This window comes from Benincasa hispida, chromosome 1 (genome assembly GCF_009727055.1).
Source record: "Benincasa hispida cultivar B227 chromosome 1, ASM972705v1, whole genome shotgun sequence".
Taxonomy (NCBI): domain Eukaryota; kingdom Viridiplantae; phylum Streptophyta; class Magnoliopsida; order Cucurbitales; family Cucurbitaceae; genus Benincasa; species Benincasa hispida.
Window position 1 is genome coordinate 93362134 of NC_052349.1, and position 17390 is coordinate 93379523.

Sequence of the window (17390 nt, forward strand, 5' to 3'; positions counted from 1 at the left end):
TACGTGCTTTTAAAAAAAAACATATTTTAGACCATATTTAATAACATTTAATTTTTAAAAATTAAACTTATAACTATTACATTTCCTTTTAAATTTATTCGCTTTATAATATTTTCATTAATATTCTCAAAAATCAAACTTAATTTAATTTCAAAAACTTTTTTTTTAAAATCATATATTGAAAAAAATGGCTTCTTCAATAAATGTGAAATCCATAGTACATGATTCCAAAAAACAAAACAAGCATAAATTTCAAAATATAAAACTAAAAACAAAATCGTCATAAAAAATGGTCTTAATTACTGTTTTTTATATAAAAGAAATTAATTATTTTGGTCCATCGTTTTTTATGAACTATATTATAGTTCTTTAGCTGTAAAAAGAAACTATTTTGGTTATTGTTTTATTATATTTCCACCTAAAATTTAGGTATCCAATATTCGAAATCAACCAACATTTCTAAAGATAATTATTTTAAATATCAAAAACTATTTTCAAATGTAGCAAAATATCACTATTTATATTATATTTTGTTATATTTGAAATAAATCGACTCATTTTTCTATATATTTTTTTAAAAAAATTTACTTCAAACACATCATGGATAGAGTAATAGAATTTGAACATTTCACCTATTGGTCGACGATTTATATTTTTTAACTTGTTGAACTATATTCACATTGATACATGTTTTCTTATTAACACATTGACACAACACACGTGCTTTAAAGTAATCAAAGTAAACGTGAGTAGTAAAATAATGGTTAAATTACATGGTTCGTTCATGAGTTTTTATGTTTATGTCTATTTAGTCCATGAACTTTCAAAACCGTCTAATACATCTCCAAACTTTCAATTTTGTGTCTAATAGATATGCAAATTTTTTAAGTACTGAAAGTCGAAAGGCTAAATTCATAGTTTTGAAAGTTCAAAAACCAAATTGACATAGTTCAAGGATTAAACTCTCTCTATATATTTAATTTCAAAAACTAAATTACACATGAGGCTAGTTTTTTTCTTTTTCTTTTTTAGTACAAGAAGCCATAATGGAATATAATTTGAAAGTTTAAATATAGAGTTTATAGACTAAAATACAATAGGGAAATTTTCCAAAGTAGAAAAATAAAAAAAAACTATTTAACCAAAATAACAAAATTTTAATATTATTTGACAAAAAATTCATCCATATCTATCAATATATGTATATATTTTTTTATATTTCTATAAATAGTTTTATTATTTATTTATTTATTTATTTTTGTATCTGTGAGAATTTTCCATAATAATCTCAAAAGTTCATTTAAAAAAAAAAAAAAACTCAAAAGTTGGGAAGGAAAATGGGATAAAAAACAAAGAAAAAAGAAAGAAGAGAGAGAAGGAGAGGGAAAAAAAGGGGGGGCAAAGACAGAGGAAAAAAGCTCTGTTTTTTCGCTTTAATCAATGACTGTGCCCTGTCTCTCCTCGTCTCTCACACACCCCATTGTTTCCTTTCGACATTTTCAGGTTTAATGTTACGAGAGAAACATCTTAGATAGAGATTATGAAAATCTCTTAATCAAAACTCCATTCCCAATACATTACACCATAACCCACATCCATTAATGCTTCTTTTCCGATCTCCTTCTCCCTCTTTTTCATTTCTTCTCTTCTTCCCTCTCATTCCCTATTTCCTCCTTTTTCTTCCCTTTTTTCTTCTTCCCACTCATTCTCCTTCTAGGGTTTTGAAACCAAATCATACCAATCCCCACCAATTTCAGCTAATTACATAATTAATTTTCCCTTCTTAATTCTTCTCTCTTTTTGGGTGCTGTAAAAAAAAAACTCCCTTCTATCTGATCACCCTCTTCTCTGTTGTACCCTCTGGGTTAATAATTCTTCCCTTTTAATTTTTGGGTTTTCATTCTTTTTCCCTATCTCTTATGCTGGCTTCTTGTTGTTATTGTTGTTGTTGTTAGGTTTCTTTTTTCTGGGTTTGTTGATAGGGTCCGTCTCCTGTCGTTGTTTCTTGCTTTTCTTTTTCTGGGGTTTTCTTTTTGTTGATCATGGACTAGAATGTGGAAGATCTGATTCTGTTTCTCACGATTTTTGGGGGATCCATGTCTTGGTTTGCTCCCCTTTACCCTGATCGAGTTTTAATGGCGCCTTATTATTGACATTTGTTTTTCCCTTCCTTGGCTGCAAGTATATTAGTTTTTTCTCAAAATGCATTTCGCGAAGCTTGATGACTCTCCTATGTTCCGCAAGCAGGTCAGCTCTCTTTTTCCCTTCCACTTTATAATTAATGTGTGTGTGTTTTGTTTTAAATTCATCTTCTCTATTGAGCTCAATTTTGATGGGTATGCATCATTATTGGGTTTCTGAGACATACAAGAAAACTAGCTTAAGAAAATTTAAGGGTATTTTTATATTTCGACGAACCCTTCTAAGGATCATGGAAACCGTCCTTTTCTTTTAATGAACACTTTCCATATTTGTTTCTTGGCCAAGCAGTCAATTCCATTCTGGAAAAATTCCTTTAACGAACGGATATGCCAGTTATGACTATCATCGTTCAGTAGATTACCAGCTTGCTTGGTCGTGGTTTAAATGGTTAGATATTGTTGTAATGAGCCTATTTCAGATAATCTCGTATTACCAAATTTGAAATTTACTTGCCTAGGAAAATTTGGTTGGTTACTGTTCTTAGCATGGGAATTTAATAGTCCTTTACAGCAGTTTTAGTTGGATTCCTGTCAAATCGTGGTTGGACTGCAAGGATAAAGATAATAGACAATTATTCGTGTGCTTGATCGTATTTGTTTACATTATTGTTTTTCGTTTTTATTTTTAAAAGTTTTGTTACGCATTCATCAACACAAAGAAACTATGGTCCCTGATAAGTGTATAGGTTCTGAATTTATGCATTGCCTGTTCCAATTAGGATTTTGAAGTTTCTGTAGGTGTATGTGTGTGTGTGTGTGTGGTATAATATAAATGCTTGAGTTCTTATCTTGTGCATAGTTTTTCATGAGAAAGTTCTCCAGGTTTCAAATATTCTTTGTGCCAGAGCTCCACAGTTTGTTTGCTTGTTTCTCATTTTTATTTGTTAAATCCTTAAATTATTTTGATTTGGTAAGCAATTGGTAAGAGGATATTAACAAATAGGTGTAGAGGATAATGGCCACCATCATCTCTAATCCCCATGCCTTGGAAGGTTACCACCAAAAAGAAAAGAAAAAAAGAAGAAGAAGAAACCTACTGTTCAGAAAAAGTAAAATCATCGTTGAGTTATATGTAATAATTGACCAAAGAAATGCCATAAACCTTAATCTTTTCCATACCTCTTCGATACCGTTTCCTTTTTAATCCTAAAGAATCTACTTATTAGTCTTTCTATATCTGACAGGCATTGTTAAGATAAAGCCATACCATATGATTATTGATTTTGTTTCCTTAAACTGAGTGCTGGACTGCTAGCTAACTGATCCTAAAAGATTACCCGCATGAAAATGAGCTGTTCAATATAGCTAATCTTCTGAAGGTCTCCTCATCAGCATAGAGTGAACACTCATAAAGGAAAAAAAAAAAAAGAAAAAGAAAAAGAAAAAGAAATGGCAGTGATTTTGGCAGGCTCATTCATTCATGAATACTGCCCCGGTTTTTTCTTGTGAATTAATCCTACATGACTTGATTGTTATCATTATTATTTTTTAATGAACAACCAATTTTTCTTTGAGGAAAAAAAAACACAGGCATAATAAAAATAACAAAAGGGAACCTAACTACAAAAGGGGCTCCAATTAAATAAAATAAGGCCTAGAGGATAGTTACAAAATGGTCTTGTCATCGAAGCCCATAAAGAAACGTTGAATCCATCAAGGGACCAGATATTGTAAGATAATCTTGCCCACTCTCTAAAGATTCGACTATTTCTCCTGCCCAAAAGACCCTATAAAATAGCACAAACTCTCGCTTGCTACAGAAACAACCCTTTCTTATGGAAAGACAAATGGAGAAGAATCTCCTTGATCGTCTCCTACAACCCCAAGAGTTGGCAAAGCAAAAAGTTGGATGCCTCAAAGAAACAACTCCAAACAAAATCGACAAAATCACATATTCAGAGGATACAATTGAGGTCTCTTGTTTTCCTTCGCAAAGAATACAACAAAGCGAGCCGACCAAAATTGACCCTTGCTCGAGATCCAATTCAAGGTGTTAGCTCTTTTGTGCATAATATGCCATACAAAGAACTTATCCTTCTTGGGAATCTTCATCTTTCAGACAAAGAAAAAAGAAAACCACTTGACGAGGAGGAATTGACTAAAGACTGAAGAAAAAATTGCAGGAAAAGCTTTTGGACGAAGAACTAGGACTCTAAAGGCAAGCATCCTCTTATGCAACAAAGACATCTGTTTCACTAATTTCGAGAAGAGTAGGAATAAATATTAGCACTCCTAGGAATATACCAGAAAATCACTTTAACCGGAGTTGTTTATAAAAGGAGTATAACCAAATCAATTATTTAAGGAACACCAACTGGATAATTCAAACCTTGCCTTCTTAACTACACACTCTCCCTTCCCTGTCTTGTCAATAAAAAATTATGTATCCTATCTGGAAAAGAAAAATTATGTACTCTCTCTGTACATGACTCCCATGGTCCCATGTGATATATGCGTCCCGTCTACTAATTATGCTTGGAACAAAATTGTGCATATGGGAAGGTACTTGAGAGGATCGCGATGGTCAGAAGGTAAATCTTCGAAAACATCTTATCATATAAGTAACAAGCCCCCATGGAAAAAAGAAGAAGTAAAGAACAGAGCGATTATGGAAGTAAAACGAATACAACAGGGCCTTGTAGCTTGTGACTGCTAGAAGTTCAAACCAACACTTTTAGATTTTTAAGCATAGCCTGGTAAATGATTTAATTGCAGTCAGAAAGAGTAAATAAAGTCGAAGCTTTTTTTCTCCTCCTTTATTGAAATTCTATTTGTTCAAGGTTGCATCACGATGCCAGAAGATTGAATCATTAAGTTAAAGCTTTTAGGGTTCCCTTTTTCAAGAAGATTTTTTGGTTGTCTTCATTCAAGAGCTGCGTTTTTTCCACATTCCATGGAAGTGTACTGGTCATTCGTTCAAAAAGCTTAATATCATTTGTCTATTTTTAGTTTATTTTGTTGTTCTCCCCTTTTGTGGGTATTTGCATCTTTGAGCATTAGCATCTTTGCATCTGACATTGGCTCTGAATGCAGATAAATACATCTTGAGATTGTTTTATCTGCAAATATGCACTTTTTGCTTGGTTTTTCTTACACTAATTCTAAAGATGGGCATACTCTTTTGGCACCAATGAATGAAAAGTTATGGAAGTTGCTGAATTCTAGGTGTTATTTTTGTTGTTAATGTCATTTGTGATACAGATACAATGCTTGGAGGAAAGTGCTGAATTATTGAGGGAAAGGAGTTTGAAGTTTTATAAAGGATGTCGAAAATACACGTACGTTTACTTTGGCATTTTCGATTCTATAATTGTTGATTGTTGAAAAATTATGTAAGGTTTCTCTACCAACGCAGTTGTGCTTCTACTTGAAATCGGGGTCTTCTTTAGAGGAGGACTTTATTCCAAGTTGGAAATTCTAAGTAGTTTTTAAGTTCTCTAATTTGGCATTCTCCATTATAACCTTCTTCTTTTTTATGAGAAACATCACGGGTGATTTCACTGATAGAATCCTAATAACCTTCTTCTATATTATATTGGATCCTAATCCGTATTGTAACATGGGAGATGATGATAGCATTTCATGTTTTCTTGTTTCTTCATTGCTGATTGTTTTCCTAGGATATGGAAATTTAAATAGAAAGATATTTTATGGCTATTCATGTTATATGTGTGGACTTCTTGAGTTTATGATGGGTTGTACACCAATGACATTAATTTTCTTCATTTACTCTCATACATATAGAACTTGTAAAAGTTCATTGCTTAACCATAGCTACTGACAGAAGGATTTTCTTTACTATTCAATGCAGTTTGGTTAATTTAGTTTGATCAACTCTTACTCTCAAGGCCAAGATTCGGCAAGAATGTTCTAATTTCCCTTTCTTTTTCTATTTTGCAGTGAAGGACTTGGTGAAGGATATGATGGTGATATTGCCTTTGCAAGTTCCCTGGAAACTTTTGGTGGAGGGCATAATGACCCAATCAGTGTTGCTTTTGGAGGTGTGCTTGTTTATTCTAAAATTTATATGGTAATGTTAGATGTGTGAGTTGTACACCAGCTCGAGACATTAGACCACATGATTTTGTGTAACTCTTGCATTGATGGTTGTGATTGTTTAGTGGTGTTTTGTTGTTTGCTTTGTTGAGTGCAGTCATATTGATATCGCTTTATTTGCAACCAGTCATGCTTTATTTTCTTTCTTTTTCACATGATGATTGCATGTATGACTTCTATTGTAAATTTTCTTCTTATTTGAAGTTGAGCTAAATCTGCTAGTTGTGCTTGGTCAATTAACTTGTAGATGATATTGCAGGACCTGTCATGACCAAATTTACAATTGCTCTGAGGGAAATTGGGACATACAAGGAAGTCCTTCGCTCTCAGGTATAATTTGTCTCATGTATAAATGTGCTTCGAGTCTTCCATTATCTTTTCTTTAAGCACTGTTCATAATTGTAGTTTTTACCAATTTTTCTTTTCTGCAATTATAGTTTTTCCTTGAGAAAGTGGAATGAAATTTATATTTTGCTTCATTGAGTCACTGATCAATTTCTGTGAATAACTTTTTCCTGGATATCCTTCTCTGTAAATTTAAATTCTTTAGATAGAGGATACTAAAAAGGTTTTTGGATGTTGGGTATTCTGTTAGAACACGTTTTATATTTTCTTCTTTTTCTATTCATCAGGTGGAGCATATGCTTAATGACAGATTACTGCAGTTTGTCAACATTGATTTGCTTGAAGTCAAGGTACTACAAATTACAAATTGCTTAGTTTCATTCTTTCTTGACAAGAAAATCGGTCAGTTAAATCTCCTTTTCCATTGGTTGGGTGATCAAAGGGACAAGCTTCTTGAAACCACGTCATTAAGGTCATGGGTTCAACTATCTAAGATACTCATGGTTATAATAGAATCAAATTTGATTTTGCATGTAATCACCAAGTATGTACGATTTTAATCGAGTCAGGAACAGGGGAAAAGTTGGGAGAGTCTTGATCTTCTCTTCTTTCATTGTTTCTAAGCCCAAACCTTATGGGGAATGGCCTTCTCTTTTAAGATTTCAATTTATCTTGGCAGCTCAAGAACCTCACCTTGTTTACCATCCTTCAAAAAGAAAAGAAAAAGTTCTTGGGACTTGGCAGCTCAACCCTCCTTGTTTACATCCTTCAAAAAGAGGAGTTCTTGGGAGGGTGCTGTCAAAGGAATTGTTTGGGAGGTGTGGATGGAAAGAAGTTTCATAACTCTTAGAGAGACTCTCAGAGATTATTAATATGGCCTCTCAACAATGCGAGGCCATTTGAAAAGGGCATTTACATATGAAAATTAGATTCTGTTGTGGGAACTCGTTTTGGGTAGCATCAAGCTTAGGATAGGTCTGGGAGTCCAATGTGGAAACTCAATGCCACCTTTTCATTCTTTTCTTGGTAGTTTCTGGGAATTAATTCCCAAATGATATAAAAGGGCCTTCTCACAACCTTGGAGGGCCATCAAATGTGGAAGAGAAGCTAAATTCTTTTGATTTAATTTTCACTAGGGCTTCTATTTGGTTTCTATGGCTTGAGAGCAATGTTCGAGTATTCTTCAGGAAAGAAAAAGTCTTCTTATAAGTTCAATTCTCTTCTGTTTTGTTTTGTTTCTCTAAGAATAATTTTTTTTTGTTCTAATTAGAAGACATATTTATGTAATTTCCTTCTCATGGCTCTCCTTTTGTTTATATCATTTTCTCAATGGAACTACGTCTTTAAATAAAAAAAGACTCCTTTGATTTGGGATGCTATCAATTACCAAGTTTCATTATGGATCTCTTTCTCAAAACTCTGTTTCATATTTCTTTGAAGTTTGTTTCCTACAAAAGACTATATATATAAGGAACAAAATATGCAGCTTGTCCATTTTTTGTTGAACACATCTTTTAAGGTATCTATTGTTAGTGCAGGAAGCAAGGAAGCGCTTTGACAAGGCTAGTCTTCTCTATGACCAGGTCTGATTGTTGTAACTTCTGTATGAAATACATGTAGCTACAGTAACCATGCTGTTTCATTTATTTTTATTTGATTTACCTCTCCTCAAATTAGATGGCGTGGAAAAGGATTTATTAGTATATTATCATAACCAGTGTTTATTTTTCTTGAGGTGGACGATAGAAAATTTAGATTTTTAATATGTAAAAGAATAAATGAAAATTTTAGAATTAGAGCTTTTGTAATAGATATTTAGAGAAAAAGAGATTTTTTTTTAATAATAAAAAAATATCTATGTATATGGAATTCCTTGGATCTAACTTGTTTATTTGTAAGCCATGTGGAGAAAGCTTCTGAAGCAAGAAGATGTAATATTAAGTGCACTCTTATTTTTGGGCAAATTGAAAAACCACCTTTCAAATATGGTTGTAGTTGCAATTACACCCTCAAACTTTCAATTGTAAAAATTGGACCCCTAAACTTTGAAGGTCCAATTTGACCTAATTTTAACACCCATTTAAGTTTGAGGGCTCAATTCTTAAAATTGGAAGTTTAAGGTATAATTGCAACTACCTCCATACTTTAAGGGTGGTTTTTGCAATCTTTCCTTTATTTTTTATTTATGACAAACTGAACTTCCATGGAAAAAAAAAATGAAAGGATACGCGAACATACAAAAGGGAGAAGCCTAAAGAAAGAAAGCTAACTAAAAAAGGGCTCCAATCAAGTAAAATGGGACCTTGCAAATAATTACAAAAGGGTCTGGAAACCGAAGCCCAAAATGGAATAGAGAATCTAACAAGGGACCAAATATTGTAGAAAAACTCTCTCCTAAAGATTCTATTATTTCTCTTCCTCCACTGAATAGCACAAAACCCAACCTACCAGAAAACAACCCTTTCTCTAAAATGGTGGATGGAGGAGAAGTTCCTCGATCAACTCCTACAACTCGGAGAGCTAGTGAGGCTAAGTCAAAGACGTTGAAGAAGCCACATCAAATAGCTCAAGCAAAGTCAGAACTCCACTGGTTCTCAACTGTTTTATTTTTTAAAGAATACAACAATGCAGGTAGACCAAAAAAAGCCCTCTCGCCATGATTCAGGTGTTCACTCTTCTATGGAAAACCTACCATCCAGACAACTTGACCTTGAAAATTTTCACCTTCCACATAGAAGAAAAGCATAGGCTTACTGGCCGGGAAGGGATTGGACAAGCAGCGGAAGAAGAAACTGCAAGAAAAACCTTTGGAAGGACAGAATCCAAAGGTGAATATCCACCTATCAAACAAGGACAAAAGAGCAAAGAGATCCGTCGTTTTTCTGTTGGTCAATGGATTTTGGAAACCCAATATAGGATAAGGCGGAGACTGGTCAGGAGAGGATAAATGCAACCGATGATTTCTAGAAGAAGATAACTGGAATAAAGGAGAAACAAAGAGCAGAGGGGTCTGTCCCCAATTTCTTATCCTCCCAAAAACAAGCATCCTTTCCATCCCCCACCTTTTTATAAATAAACTGGGAGAACAAAGGATACTTAGCTGAGGCAATGAAGTGAACTTTTAAGCACGGCTAGGTTGGCAAGATCTGAAATTCAGGAGAGGTTGCAAAACGGCTTTTGTAGTTTGCAAGTAACTGAAACAGTCGACTTTAGTTGATTCAGTTCTTTTAGTATGTTTTAATATTGAAGTATCTATGCCTTCTTTGGTTTTTTTGTTAACTTTAGATAAATATGACATTGCAGGCTCGTGAGAAATTCCTGTCCTTGAGAAAAGGAACTAAAAATGACGTTGCTAGTCTTTTGGAAGAGGTATTATGCTAAACCCACAGTTTTAAATGGTCTCATCCCATTTCTTTTAGCATAGAATTTAGTGGTATTTATGTCGCTCATTAGATCTAATTTGGTCGTACACATTCCAGGAACTTCATAATGCAAGATCTGCATTCGAGCAGGCGCGCTTTAGTCTAGTAATTTCTGCACTATACCTTGATTATTGATATATGTTTCAAATTAAGTTTCATAATAATTCAACTCAGTATTTTATACTCTTATCCATCTTTGTAGGTGACTGCTCTTTCTAATGTTGAGGCTAAAAAAAGATTTGAATTTTTAGAGGCAGTCAGTGGGACAATGGATGCACATCTTCGTTACTTCAAACAGGTCAACTCTCAAATTATTTTTAGCATATTTGTTAACTGTATTGGTGTATTCCTACTCATCTTTTACCTTTACCCTGCAGGGTTATGAATTGTTGCATCAGATGGAACCGTATATTAATCAGGTTATCTTCTATTTGTTTTGGGCTAAACTGGATATATTCTTTAATGAGTGTCAATTATTATTATTTTAATATCTCCCAATTTTAGAATAACAATTACTGAAAGGCAGATCAGTGAGACGAGAGTTTTGTGATGATTGTTTAATAAACTTAGCTTCAATTTGGGAATATTGATCCATCATTGGAATAATTTTCAAATTTAGTTTGCTAGAATCCTGAGGGAGCCTAATATGCTGCTGCTGCTTAGGAGGATAAAGTTGGCAGGTTTAGTTTAATCAACAGGAAAATGCGCTGCAATCCTTGTAGCTGCAAAAAAAACCTTCTTTGAACCCCCCATTTTCTTCTCATTTATTTGGAAAAGCAATAGAGAAAAACCCTATCGGTTTTTCTTAAATGGAACCTTTTGTTTTTCCCTTAACTGGAAGACTTTTTAGTTTCTGATGATACCACCATGGCATAGAATCCTCAACACTGTTCAAGACATGGCTAAGCCCTTTACCAGCTGATAGAGCCTTGCTCAAGTTGCAAAATATGGACGAAGCTGGATTTCTTTATCTCCAATGGGGTTGGCACACAGGAAACTTTAGCAATGACCCGATACACCTAAACCGTCTTTAATTTGCTGATAACACTCTTGTTTTGTGTGGATGAAAATTAAGCTCTTGGATAACCTGTCAACTACTGCGTGTGTGTTTGAGAAGGCTTCTTTGAAAATTAATCTTCTCAAATATGAAGTGGCTGGTATCAATTATGATGGGACAATAATCCTAGATGTATCTATATTTTGTTTATGCCGTTGATTCTTGGCCCTTAACCTACTTGGGAATGCCTCTATGGGGAAACCTTTCCTTAAAAATTGTTTGTGACCTTTTAATTAACAGACTAGGGGGGGAGGGGAGGGGTGCAATGAGGTGAAATATAATGGCTTTCTTTGCAGTGGTGGTCAGGCTAAATGATTGGAAAACCTGGATTTGTGCATTGTTCTATTACTTCCAAACATAAGAAAAAGAAATGCTGAGGGTTAGAGAGCTTGTGAACTTTCACTCGTCAATCAACTATGAAAAAGTTTTGGACATCAATATTGTTGGGGCTCACATGCTTTTCTCATGGTGTTTTAAGTTGGAATGCTGGAGGCTTGGTAGTTCTGGAAACAAGTGCTTTAGTGCAATCTATGATTCTCAAAATTAACATTTTTATAGTCTTTTCCCATAAACAAAGATTTTTTTATTGATGGGGAACTTACGTAAGCCGTTTGGAGTTCTGAAGATATTAGTTGAGTTTTTATAGACTATAGTTGGTTCCTCTCAAAGGATTCTTGTTTTTCAAGAAATATTCACTCCTTGGGTTAAATTCAAGATTTTTTTAATAATGATACTTTGAGTGCCAAAGTGAATATAGCTCAACTGGCATGGAGTGTGTACTCTTGACCAAAAGGTCTGAGGTTTGAATCTCTACGTCGAACTCAAGAAAAAAAAAGAAAAGAAAAGAAAATGAAAAAAGAATGATACTTTGAGTGACAATTAGCAGTGGTATGTACAAGTCAAAGTACTCTTTGCTTACTTTAAAATGATCATGGATGTAGAAATATACTCTAGTTTTTGTTGGGGTGCATTGAAAATTATTTTTATAACTATACTTCTTTGCTTGCTTTAAAGTGATCATGGGGTCCCCTCAACCCCTTGCCCTTAGGCTATCCTTTCTTTTCTGATGAATATAAATATAATATACACACACACACACATTTGTATTGAATTCAAAATTCAAATGGTTTGTTTGTTTTTTCCCCCTATTGGGATTGCCTTTGATTGTGTTGTAACTTTTTGCTAAATGAATGAAAAGTATTTCTTGTTTCAGAAAGTATTGTTTATCTGCAATTTTTGGTTGAAATTACTATTTTATTTTATTTTTTAATAAGTGCCACGTTTTGTTTTTTTGTTTTTGTTTTTTTTAATTAATGTTTTTATACCAATGGTCTCCTTTCAGTTATTGGTGTTAAAATCCAAATAAATTTTCTTTTAAAGAAACTGTCGTAAAATGTGCTGATCTATTGACCTGTGTTTTGTCTTGATAAAAGACAGTTTCTTGTTTTTACAAGAATGGAGGTTAAAGGTAGTTTCTGGTTTCATATTTCTCATAAAATAAGGTAGTTTCTGGTTTCTGACAAGACTAAATTGTGGGAAACTTGACTTGGTTTAATAAGTCGATATTACGTGCCTCTGTCCAACTGTCTATTTACATAATTTTGGTGGTAAAATAACTAATGCACTTTTGTTTTGCAGGTGTTGACCTATGCCCAGCAATCAAGAGAAAGGTCCAACTATGAACAGGCTGCTCTTAGTGAACGGATGCAAGAGTACAAAAGGCAGGTTGATCGGGAGAGTAGGTGGTCATCCAATGGTTCTAATGGATCTCCTAATGGGGATGGTATTCAAGCCATTGGTAGAAGTTCACATAAAATGATAGAGGAAGTCATGCAATCTGCTGCAAAAGGAAAGGTCAGGAAATATTGCATCTTTTTGTGTCTGTATGCATTATATCACTGATCTCCTGAGGTGCAGTAGGCACCTTGCACATAAACATTTATCTATCTTTTTCACATGGCTATAATTTTTCTTACCATTTTTCCCCACATGGCGTAATTTTTTTTTTGTTCAACCATAATTTAGGTTCAAACCATTCGACAAGGTTATCTCTCAAAGCGTTCTTCAAACTTGAGAGGTGACTGGAAAAGAAGATTTTTTGTTCTTGATAGCCGGGGATTGCTGTATTATTATCGCAAGCAGTGTAGCAAATCATCTGTGAGTAATTTAATCATGATACCTTTTCATTAGCTGGAAGTTTTACCCCCTCCCTCTCTATTATACGATAGTCTCTGAATTTGCTTCTTTGTATGTGGGTTTGTAGGCGTCTCTAGGGCAACTAGCTGGTCAGAGGAATAGTTCAGAGCTTGGTTCTGGCCTTTTGAGCCGCTGGCTTTCTAACCATTATCATGGTGGGGTGCATGATGAGAAATCTGTAGCTCATCATACAGTGAACCTGCTCACTTCAACAATCAAAGTTGATGCGGACCAGTCTGATCTTAGGTTCTGCTTTCGCATCATATCACCAACCAAGAGTTATACTTTGCAGGTTTGATTTAGGGGCTAGTTTTGGGCTGTAAATTGATGCTTCACTTCCAGATTTACTGAATAAAAGAAGATACTATAATTTTAAGGTTCCCTATAAATCTATTTCTGCATGTTAGTGCAGGCAGAGAGTGCACTTGATCAAATGGATTGGATTGAAAAAATAACTGGAGTTATTGCTTCATTACTAAGTTCTCAGGCTCCAGAGAGGGTATTTCCTCTGCCTTTCTTTTTGCTCCACTCTGGAGTTTTTCAAATATTAATGTTAACAGTCATTTATATAATTTTTTAATCTGTGTATCAGTGTCTTGCGGGTAGTCCCATGGGAAGTGGTCATCACAGATCTACAAGTGAGAGTAGTTCTTTTGAAAGTTCTGACTTTGATCAGACAGCGGTTGAAGAATATACATCTGAAAGAAGCCTTAGTTCCTCTCATTTGGAACGCCCTTCAAGAAATTTGCAACAGCAACGATCAGTGATGAAAATTGAGAAGCCAATAGACATACTTCGTAGAGTATGTGGTAATGATAAGTGTGCAGATTGTGGTGCGCCTGAACCTGACTGGGCATCTTTGAATCTTGGTGTTCTTGTTTGTATTGAATGTTCAGGTGTTCATCGTAACCTTGGTGTTCACATATCAAAGGTACCTTGAACTTGTTTTTCATGCATTTTATCCAGTAGCGGTGTATTGTTTGGGTGATCTTCTTCCATTAAGAAAACATGATGCTATTATAAAGGGGCAATATATGTATGTCATATACGTAATTATCTTGTAATGATTCATTGAAAATGAGAAAATTAATTCCATGAAAATTTTCTGAGTGGCATGACAACAGTATGCAAATGGCTTGGGTAATCGACAAGCCTAGTGTGATAAAGGTCGATGCTTGCAGCCGGAAGACAAATTTTCGTAGTTTTGTACTTTGTAATTACCTCATGATAATGGACTAGCTCCTTGTAATTACCTTATGATAGGACCTTTGGTATTCATTTCACAACATCAATGATATCTTTTTGTTCCCTATAAAAAAGAAGTTTTGTACTTCGTGGTTGAACCTTTATATGATATTGCATTTGGTGTCCTATTGACGGAGTATGCGAGTGTTTTCCTTGTTTTCCTTGTTGCTTCGGTTGGTGGTGCTCTTGATTTTTGATACAATGAGAGTGTGCCCCCCTACCGCTACACTATCTTAATATGCTCTTCGTTTTTGACAAAGATGTTTCTATGGTTAGCCATTCTTATTGCTTCTTGCATGCAAAATGCTTACCTCTGCAACTGTGTAGGTGAGATCCCTTACATTGGATGTCAAAGTGTGGGAACCTTCAGTTATCAGTTTGTTTCAATCTCTTGGAAATACCTTTGCGAACTCGGTTTGGGAGGAGATGCTGCAATCTAGAAGTGCCTTTCAGGTCGATCTTGTTACGACAGGGTAAATGAACTTCACTATTGAGTCATAAGTTTGTCAAGACAATGTTCATTATCTAATTTCATTTTATTTGGTTTGCTAACATTTACCTATTATTTTTATGGTGAAGCTTGTACAAGTCTGATAAACAGAATATGCATTTTATCAGCAAACCTAGTCATTCTGATCCAATATCAGTGAAGGAGAAGTTCATTCATGCAAAGGTGTGATCACAAATCTCCTAGTTTGTCAGGTCTTCAAATTTATATAAATATTTGATGTTTTTCACCTAAAGCAATATTTTCCTCTTAGTAAATGATCAAAAGCCACTAATACTGGAAACTTAACGAACTGGATAAAAGTACCTCCAAAATTATAGATTAAAAAAGCTATGTTTTTGTAAGGTTCTGTATAAATAAAACCTTCAAATATAGACTTCCTAGTTGGATGTGGCCTTGACATGTGAAAAAATGTCAATTTTCCATAAGCTTATCTCTAGATTTTGACAAGTTTTTCGGAATGCTCTGCACCTGTGTTCCAAGTATGAGAAAATCGACATGAAACTTGATTGTTCTTCATCTGGCAAGTTGATGAACTGGCCATTACTTGTGGGACCAGCCGAGGAAATAAAAGAAAGAAGTTTAATTTCTGAAGAGAAAACAGCTATCTAACGTACACATGATTAGCTCCTGGGATGCCGAATGGTACAAAGTCCAAAATCTCGATTCTGTGGGGCACATGATATAGACTACTCACTATAGCAGCTTGATGACTTAGAGTTACAAATAACCGCAGCTATCACAAAGGCCCCTAGTATTTCAGTCCTGAGTTAGACCGAGGTTTTTTCAAGTCTTGGATTTTCAAAACTTTATTTAAGGCAAGGGCACTTGTATCTGGTATGTAGATGCAGAATCCAAATTTCAATATTAATACAATCATCGTTCATCAACAATAATCCTTTTATTTACATTAACATCTTGTTTTTGATAGTAAATGATGTTGCAATCCTTTCATTTATATAACTTGTAAGCACTTTCTGCTTTTCTCGGAAAAAAAAAATAAAATGCTGAAAGGTTGATATAAATATTGAGGTTTGAGATTTGGTAACTATTACAGTTTTAGTAGTATTCCATCACTTGTATGCGTGCTTTTTCTGGTTTTGAAGTTAAATTTCTTCATGGTTGTCACTTCTCTTTTAATTGCAGTATGCAGAAAAGGCCTTCGTCCGGAAACCAAAGGAAAATCAATATCCTCATTTAGTGGCGCAACAGATTTGGGACGGCGTACGCTCAAATGACAAGAAGGCCGTTTATCGTCACATCATAAACTCGGAAGCAGATGTAAATGCGGTGTACAAGCAAGTGCCTTGTGGCTCTTTAACTCTTGCTAAAGTAATGTTAATGCAGGAGCCGACTGGTCTTGAACAACATAACTACAAAGCCAGTGATTTTGTTGAGAGATCGACAAGCTCTTCCAACTCAGAAGGTACAAGCGAAGGCCAGGCTATGGAGGGTCTAGATGGCTGCACACTCCTGCATCTCGCTTGCGAAACTGGAGACATTGGTATGCTCGAGCTCCTTCTACAATGTGGGGCAAATATCAATGCCATCGACTCTCGACATCAATCGGCACTCCATCATTGTATTGCTAAAGGCAGAACTGGATTTGCGAAATTGCTGCTTTCCAGGTTAGATGGTGATAAATGAGAAGGAACCCTCTTTACTTTAATGCCTTACCACCTCAAATCTTTTCACTGTTTCCATCTTTTTATCCTATGATTTACTTACTACACCATGCCACCATTAATGGTTTTAAAATGGCTGTATATGTTATAGGGGAGCTGATCCACGGGCGGTGAACGGAGACGGTAAAACCCCCCTTGAGTTGGCAGTAGAATTAAAACTTAATGATGTGGAGATTCTTGCTATACTATCTGATGCAATTGGATGACACTGTTGTGAAATTCCAGAAAAAGGAGGAAGACATTAAGGCATCAAGATATAAGTTAATGAAATTTGTAAGATAGATGTATTTATGACTTTGGAGAGGTCAGAGGTGGTGGGTGGGTGTTTTTTCCTTTTTCTTTTTTTTTGGTTGAAAAAAAAATCCAGTGGGAAGTGAAAATGGCAAGAGTGTTTTTTGAGAAGGTTAAAGAGAGTGGTAGGTCCAGCTTGCCTGCCCCCTTGGGCAATCTTTGCAAGTTAGTCCAACAGAGTTGTATTATTGTAAAATGGCCCAGTTTGGCTTTGGAGTTGCGCTGTGATCCTGAGTCAATAGCAGCTTGAACTTGAAGCCAAGCCACAAAAGGGCTGTCCCTTTTGTTTCTTCTTTGGTTTTTATTCAGTTTGCTTCCATTTCATGGTGAAGCTTTTGATGATTATTATTAATCTCTAGGGCATTGTGTATTTGTACATTNCCT

General features: G+C 34.8%; 1 protein-coding gene across 1 annotated transcript; it reads left to right on the plus strand.

Moving 5' to 3' along the window:
• Positions 1-1355: 1355 nt before the first annotated feature.
• LOC120088296 (ADP-ribosylation factor GTPase-activating protein AGD3) lies at positions 1356-17382 on the plus strand. Its single transcript, XM_039045498.1, has 19 exons — positions 1356-2247; positions 5403-5479; positions 6102-6202; positions 6517-6587; positions 6890-6952; positions 8141-8185; positions 9906-9971; positions 10082-10129; positions 10227-10322; positions 10402-10443; positions 12720-12935; positions 13107-13238; positions 13345-13569; positions 13690-13776; positions 13870-14208; positions 14850-14995; positions 15102-15195; positions 16177-16658; positions 16807-17382. The coding sequence occupies exons 1-19, from the start codon at positions 2203-2205 to the stop codon at positions 16919-16921; spliced, it is 2490 nt and encodes an 829-aa protein (XP_038901426.1). The 5' UTR covers positions 1356-2202; the 3' UTR covers positions 16922-17382.
• The last annotated feature ends 8 nt before the right edge of the window (positions 17383-17390 follow it).